This window comes from Pterocles gutturalis, unplaced genomic scaffold, assembly GCF_000699245.1.
Source record: "Pterocles gutturalis isolate BGI_N339 unplaced genomic scaffold, ASM69924v1 scaffold3494, whole genome shotgun sequence".
NCBI lineage: Eukaryota > Metazoa > Chordata > Aves > Pterocliformes > Pteroclidae > Pterocles > Pterocles gutturalis.
The window spans coordinates 20,185-27,286 of record NW_010127958.1 but is presented as its reverse complement, the minus strand read 5'-3'; the positions used below and the strand labels follow the sequence as shown (position 1 = coordinate 27,286).

At 50.9% G+C, this 7,102-nt stretch overlaps 1 protein-coding gene across 1 annotated transcript in view; it reads left to right on the top strand.

The window, feature by feature from the left end:
* The window catches only part of RNF216 (ring finger protein 216), a 61,810-nt gene that overhangs the window by 44,409 nt on the left and 10,299 nt on the right, over nt 1-7,102 (top strand). Inside the window, exon 13 of the mRNA XM_010079443.1 lies at nt 5,198-5,295. Coding sequence (XP_010077745.1) covers nt 5,198-5,295 — 98 coding nt within the window. The remainder of the gene's footprint in view (nt 1-5,197; nt 5,296-7,102) is intronic.

Here is a 7,102-nt window from a genome sequence, read left to right as displayed (position 1 = left end):
CCAGCCGCTGAGCGGCAGCGCTGCCCGGGGAACAGCCTTGCTCAGGGACCCAGCACAGCCCCCCCCGGGGTGGGGGGGAGCATCAAACCCACCCAGCACCCATGTCCTCCCAGCCCCTTGCTCCTTGCCCATCTGAGGCACAGCGTTCGTTTCTCCATGCTGCGTGGATTTTGTGCATTTGGAGTTGGTACCTGCAGCCCATCTCACCCGTTGTGTGCGGCGATGCCGGCGGCTCCAGGACCGGAGAGCTGCCACACCAGTACGTGCTGGAAGGAGCGCTCTCCAAACTGGGCGGGCAGGTACCTGTGGAGCTGGGGTCCCGCTTCCTTGTGCTGGGTGTTTGTACGTCTCTAAAGACAGGTCTCTCTCACCAAAATGGATTGTCTTGGGTTGGATTAGAGCCTCTTTATCCCAGCTTAATGTATAGGAAATCCCAGAAACAGCCCTGAAGGAGTTTGCTCATGAGAGCTTATCCGTGCTTAAAGGTTGCATTCATTTAGCGACTTCTGCATCCATTTTTAGTTCAGGTCAGCGCAGCTTCATGGACAGTGGAGACTTTGTGTGGAGGAAGACTGTGCGGTTCTTTGTTTTCCCATTAACTCATCCAGTTGGGAATTGCAGCCCTGTGATTAAACCAGCACAGTACGGACTGGCCCCGAGGTGCTGTTCGAAGATTCTTGCATTCACATCTGCTTTTGGGTAAAAATTGGCCCGTTTGAGGTTAGCCTGCGCTATTGTGTGTCTGAAAGCAGGAAGGAGCAGAGAATCAATCACGGGGGCTCCGTCCCAGCGAGCATCGCAGGGGTACGCAGTATGTTTTACCTCCTCCTCTCTTCTCGCAGGGAGTGTGGCAGCAAACATCCCCACGTGTGCCATCGGCAGGGACCGCTGCAGCGCGCAGCTCGCCCTTCCTGCGGGGTGCAGGGAGTTGCACGGCGCGGCGGCAAAAGGATTTAATTACCCAGCATATGGAGAGCTAAGGCAAGGGCTGGACCCTGCTCAGAGCCACCACGGAGAGGCGGAGGGCGGTGATGACAGCCCAGTCCATCGCCTGGTGGTGTTGGAGTTGAGCTTTCCCCCTCCTCCTCTTTGCATTTTGCTCAGTCAGTAAATGGCTTCGTGTAAACTCTTCCAGAAGCAGCAGGCACGTTCGTGGGCAGTCGGTCCGTGATCCGTGTTTATCATCTGGTGTTTTTGTCCGTGTGGCATTTGTTTGGGTTTAAAGCAGGAAAGCTGGTGCATCTGCATTGCTGGCAGTGTGTACAACAGCCTGACTGCAGGCGAAAGGACGTGGAGACTGGCAGGGAGAAGCTGATTACTTGGGGGTTTTTTTCCCCCCGATATGTGGACTGGAGCTTGGAGAGTTATTTTTAGTAGATAAGAGTGGAAAAAAAAAAAAGTCAAGGCTGTGCTTTAAAACTGTAGCATCCATTGCAAGTACCAATAGAAGCTCTGAGGGCGGTGGGTTTGCATTAAACGCTCCCTTCCGCCTTCATTAGCTGCTGGGACACTTAACAAGGACATTTCAGGATTGTGATGCCTGTGCTGAAAGCATTGTCCACCCTTAGCCAGGCTGGCCCTGAGCACAGAAAGCTGCGTATCCGCACCGCCGACCCTGGGAACAAAGGATCCTCCTGAACCCAAACATGTTTGTGTTAATCCCGGCTGCTTCCTGGCGGCCAGCGAGAGGAAACGGAGCCACTGCCTCCAACAGATGTACGGCGAGGAGATTACAGGGTGCGATTAAACACCCTCTCCATCACATCCTCCTCGCCGCTGTCCCAGCCCGGCGCATTAATGGACTGTCCCAGGCTGCCTGCCAAGTTTGGGCAGATGTAACAGGCAGCAGATATTTAATCTCCTGCATCCGTGCCTGGTTTGGAACCGCTCGCTGATGGTGTGGCTGGTGTGGCTTCTGCAAACACGCTGCCCCTCGCCCCAAAAGCGTGAGCGGCGTTGGCCGTGCCTGCCTAGGCGTATGGAGTTCACACCGTGCAGAAACAATGAATTTAACTGAAAAACTAAAAACGTGCTTTCCACTATGCTGGAGGGGTTCAAGGCCAGGCTGGATGAGGCTTTGAGCAACCTGGGCTAGTGGGAGGGGTCCCTGCCCCTGGCAGGGGGTGGCACTGGATGGTCTCTAAGGTCCTTCCAACCCAGATCATCCTGTGGTTCTGTTCAAGTAAACCAGGATTTTCTAGTGGACGGGATGCTGGAGGAGAGCGTGGGCAGGGCCTTGGTTTGGGTGGACTGCCTTGCTTCTCGGCTGTTAGGTTTGGAGTAGAAGATTTTGGGGCTGGGAAGGGCTCGTTCCCTCTTTGTGTGGGTTTAGGCGCTGCCTTATTGCTGTAACCGGTCTTAGTGGCAAGTGCTGCTCTTACAATAGAAATAATCTAGGCTGGTTGCAAAAAATCAGCCATCCTACTGTCTGTTTAGGTTCATTAATATGGTAATAGCAGAGTATGTTTCCTTATCAAACAAAAAGCTGTTTCTGAAATAAAAGAAATCGCTGTGGAAATTGTAGAGATCAGAATTGTCGTCACGTGAGTCATGCAAAACCCGTATCAGCCAAGCGGGTTGAGTTCGACTAAGAGTAAAAAATCTAAAAAGGTCGCTTGTCTTTTCTCGGGTGAGAGCTGTGACCTCAGTTACGGTGCTGGAGCAGTCACCTTTATCTGAGCTGTGGGTTTTCTCCCTGTTTTTGCATGAAGGGGTCCAACACAGGTCCTGTAACTGCCAACGACATGACATTGTCTCGGGTAGAACAAGGGGAGAAGTCGCGTTGGGTTCTGCTGACGGCACGGATATTGTCCATTTTTCCCCTGCCTCTGCTCCGAAGAGGACGCGGCTTGATCTGAAGCAGTGACACCCAACGTTAGGAAGCCGTGGGAACGTCTCCTTCATGGGGTGCGTTGGAAGGGGGAAAGCTGCCCGTGGGTTCGCAGCTCCCCGTGGCCGACACGTCTTGGGAGCGATCCCAGAAATGCGCACAGCTGCGATGGCACTGCCTGTGCCGCCGTCACAGGAACGCGGGGAACCGGATCCCTCCTGTCTCATGCCATCCCAAGGCGGCTGGGAATCCGCATCGCCGTGCCTCTTCCCTTTCTCCTTGCCTGCCCAGGAATCCCTTTTCCCAAGTGTAGGAGACAACTGTTTGGCAAATATCAGCAGGCTCAGCTCGAGGGTGAGTTGTTTTCAAATAGCTGCAGCGTGCAAAGGGACGATGGTGGCAGGAACAAATGGCAAAGGGAATGACTTGGCGCAAAACATAAGCGGTATCATCTGCTTCAGAAGGGCATCTTTGCTAATTCGGCACCGAAGGAGGCTCCTGGAGTTAAAGTAATTGGGAATAGTAGGCTCCTGGCTGGAAAGTGTGCCAGCCCTTCTGGCAAAAAGCTGTTAAATCTTTGTTGCTGGCGTGTGAAAGTGGTTCTGTGTAGCAGGGCTCCAAAGACTGGTTTTAACCCTTGATGTATGTTAAAATAAAAAAAAAAAAAATTAAAAAAAATTCTTCAGCACTTTTGATCCTGACATGGCATGTAGCCAGGTGTGGAGAATAAAAAGGGGAAGATGGTTCCTCGTCAAGGTATGTGAACGGCTCCCAGTCCGATCCTCCTGTGCCGATAGCAGCCAGACGTAACCTGCCAGCAAGCGCACGCAGAACGGTGCCTGTGTTCACAGCTTGAGCGGGAAAACGCAGGGTATGATGAATGATTCATGAGGATCAATAGAACCAAGGCATTTACTGCCCCTTAAAACCAGTGCCTGCCTGCCAAAGGGTGCATTTGTAAGGTGAGTGATGACAAAATCCTCTGCTGAGCTTTTGGGACGCAGTCACACGCTTGGCTCTCACTACAGCCCTTCCCCTGCAGTCTGCAAACATCTCCAGCTTGCCAGCCGGGACGAGGAGCCTTTAATTCTCCAGATGAAAGCACAAGCTGTTACACATCTCCCAGCGAGCACAAATACAAACAAGTCAGCGTTTTGCACCCCCTCCTAGGGGTGGCTTCCTTGGAAGCTTTGGGCTTCATCCTGTTCGTCTGATTTGCGATCGAAAGCGTGTTGCTGCCTACGTGTGTCTTGAAGCAGTTGCTTCTATCATATCTCATCTAAATGCCCAATTTCTTCATTAAAATAAAATGAAGGTAATGCAATCAAAACAAGATCTCTCTCTACAGTCATCAGCTTTCACTGGAGTGCCACTGGAGCTGGGCAAAGCTCCTTTGGGACCTTCTTCAGTGTGGAGAGGAAGAGGATGCTGCACAGCCCTGTGGGTTTTCCTGCCAGGCGGAGAAAGTTGGATTTAAAATCCTGAGCGCCAGCCATCCTGAAGATGAAACAGTTGGATTGCAAAACGTGTCCTTTTTCCAAGTTTGATTTGGATGTTTTTTCATCTTCCTCAAATTAAAGGAAAATCTCTTGTTTGACCCAAAACAAAATGATGTTTTCTTTGGACAGTCAACCAAAAAAATCAACCCTCTCCCCAGTGTTAGTCCAGGTTCCCTTGGCAGTAGTGCCTGCAAGGCTCTCCTGCAGCTCTACCAGTCCGGGATTGCAGCCTTCTTCCTAAAGAGTTTGTAAGAACAGGAGGGTTCAGTCGCTTGCTCGAAGTTTAGGTCAGCTCTTCTGGTTAAATCCATAAATATTTGTCCATATTCCACCTCTGTTTTGTGGACGTTTGGCCACATCCTGTGTTTTTAAGCTGTTTACTCATGTAAACTTCTTTATTTTGTGAGGTTTTACAAAGCACAGGATGGATTTGCTTGTACCCATGGTGAAGCAGAGTTTTTGATGCAGCTGCAAGGTTTCCATCGCCCGCTGCACTGGAAGCTCTTTGTATGAAGGTGGAGGATTTAGATGAACTCGATGTCCTTCAGCTCCGTGTTTTCATCTCTGTAGTGTCCTTGGGGAAGTAACCAGAGAACCTGGGAGCAGTTCCGTGAGTTTGGGGTGAACTAGGATTTATGGACTCATTTTGTACCTGGGTTCTTGTGCCTCAGAAAAACCCTTGGCTCCTGTTGTTGATGGTTTTACTGGTCTCTAGTGGAGGACAGCCCTGCAGACCTGTACTGCCAGTCCCGTCCTCAACTGAGAACCTGAGCGTGGAGGGGGAAGAGATGGGAATTTTTCCCAGTTCCTAATGGTGTTAGTGGTGTGCTGGGTCTTGCCTTCCTTTAATGCTTGTTCTCCTCCTCAGGAAACGTGTCGGAAGTGCCAGGGGCTGTGGAAGGAGCACATGAACCTCACCTGTGAGCAGCTGGCTGAGAAGGACGACATCAAATACAGGACATCCATGTGAGTAAACTCCACAACCAGGGAAAAACGGGGGAGTGGATGAGCTCGTACTAGTGCAGTACACCAGGCAACACGCTCTGCTGGGGAGGGAGCGAGGAACCCTGCTGCTCTTGTGCCCAGCAGAGACCCTGAAGTGCTGCTGGGTGTCACTGCTGCCCGTCAGGGAGGTCCTGGGGATGTCAAAGCTGAGCGGTCAGAAGGCTCCCAGGGTGGGATTTCTTTCTGGGAAAGATAACTTGGCAGCGGAGCCAACTGGTAACTGGAGAATGTGGGAGAGTTGTCACCAGAGCAGCCTGTTCCTCTGGCTGGCCCAGTGTCTGGCACCTGGCCCTGCTCAGAGGTGAGAAACCCCCAGGAGTGTTGCTTCGGGGAGGAGAAGGGAGGTGTCGCGCAGAGGCAAAGAAGTGGATTGAGGCACAGAAAGTCATTACTACCTGTAGAAAATCTGGAGTGGAGATCTAGAGGTGCGTGGTTTGCTCAGCTACTGCTTTATGTCTTTTCTTACAGATGCTTGTCCCTGGTTGTAACCAGTTCATAGTTCTTCCAGAATGGAGTCACATTTTGAAATACTCAGGTGTAAATCCTGAGTGTTTCCCTAAAATCTTTTGATGTTTGATCTCTCTCATAAATGACAAATCCTCTGCCTTTAGGAAATAAGGGCAGGTTCATCCGTGGAGCTGCATGTCTTGTGCAGTCAAATGGGGCTTGCCCACATTGCCCAATCCTTTCGCCTCTGATTTCGAGGCTGTCTGGCATGAGTAGGGGTTGGAAAGCTGCACTGCTGGGAGGCTAAATGACTGTTGCTTGCTCATCCCACAGTCTCTAATTCGGAACAAAATCTTTATCTTTTAATTCGATATGACTCTTTTCTCTGCCACTCCTTTCCCTCTAGGAAAGAGGGGTGAGAGAGAGGAGGAATGAGTTTGTCATGTCCCTAATAAGGAGAAAAAAAAAGATAAGTTTCAAAACCTTTAGCAGAACGTTGCTGTGGATAGATGAGTCTAGCTGCCTGATACAATAAAAGCTTCCTTTTGAAGCCCTGCGTAAGGAAAGGGAAGCACAGCTGGAGTTCAGGCTAAACTTCCTGCCTTGCTCAAAGTTTCCAAAAAAAAAAAATCTGCATCAGCAGCATCCTGTTGAGCAGCGGAGGGAAGAGCAGCTGCAGCTCAGAGGAAAGTCACTCTCAAGCTTTTTTTTTTTTTTTTCTTTTTCTCTATTCTTAGCATATTTCCTAATGCCTGGGTGCAGGTCATGCCAGGTATAACCCCGTGGGAGCCTTGTGTGGCTGCAAGGCACCCGAAATTCCCACCTCGCTGTTCCCTGCTCCTCTGGTTGTGCTGGGGCTGTGCTGTAGCCTGGGATCCTCCTCAAAAATATCTCCGTGTCATCTCCCAAACATACGTTGAGTTTGCAGGTCCACTGAAGCCGCTGGGTGGAGATGCCTGGCAGGGGAGGACGGTTCCCTGCTGTCAGGTCAGCACAGCCAGAGAACTGTGCTTCCCTCGGCGAAAACCCACTCTCTTTACTCCTCTGTCATCAGATTTCACTTCTAGGTTGTGAATTAAATTGTAACGTGATCTCCAGCGGTCAGAAAATTGGCCCTTAGGATGACAACTTGCATTCTTAAGTCTTTTAATTAAATGACTGAGGCTCTCGGTTGCTGTGCCAGAACAGCATTGCCACGAGCTGAGCCTTTGCGCTGGAGCGCGTGTCGCTGCCAGGGTGTCTCTTGGGGACGGGGACTGCGCTTTGTCCTGGATTCCCATTTGTGTTCCATTAGAGTAAAACCTGTCTCTTGAACCTCCAA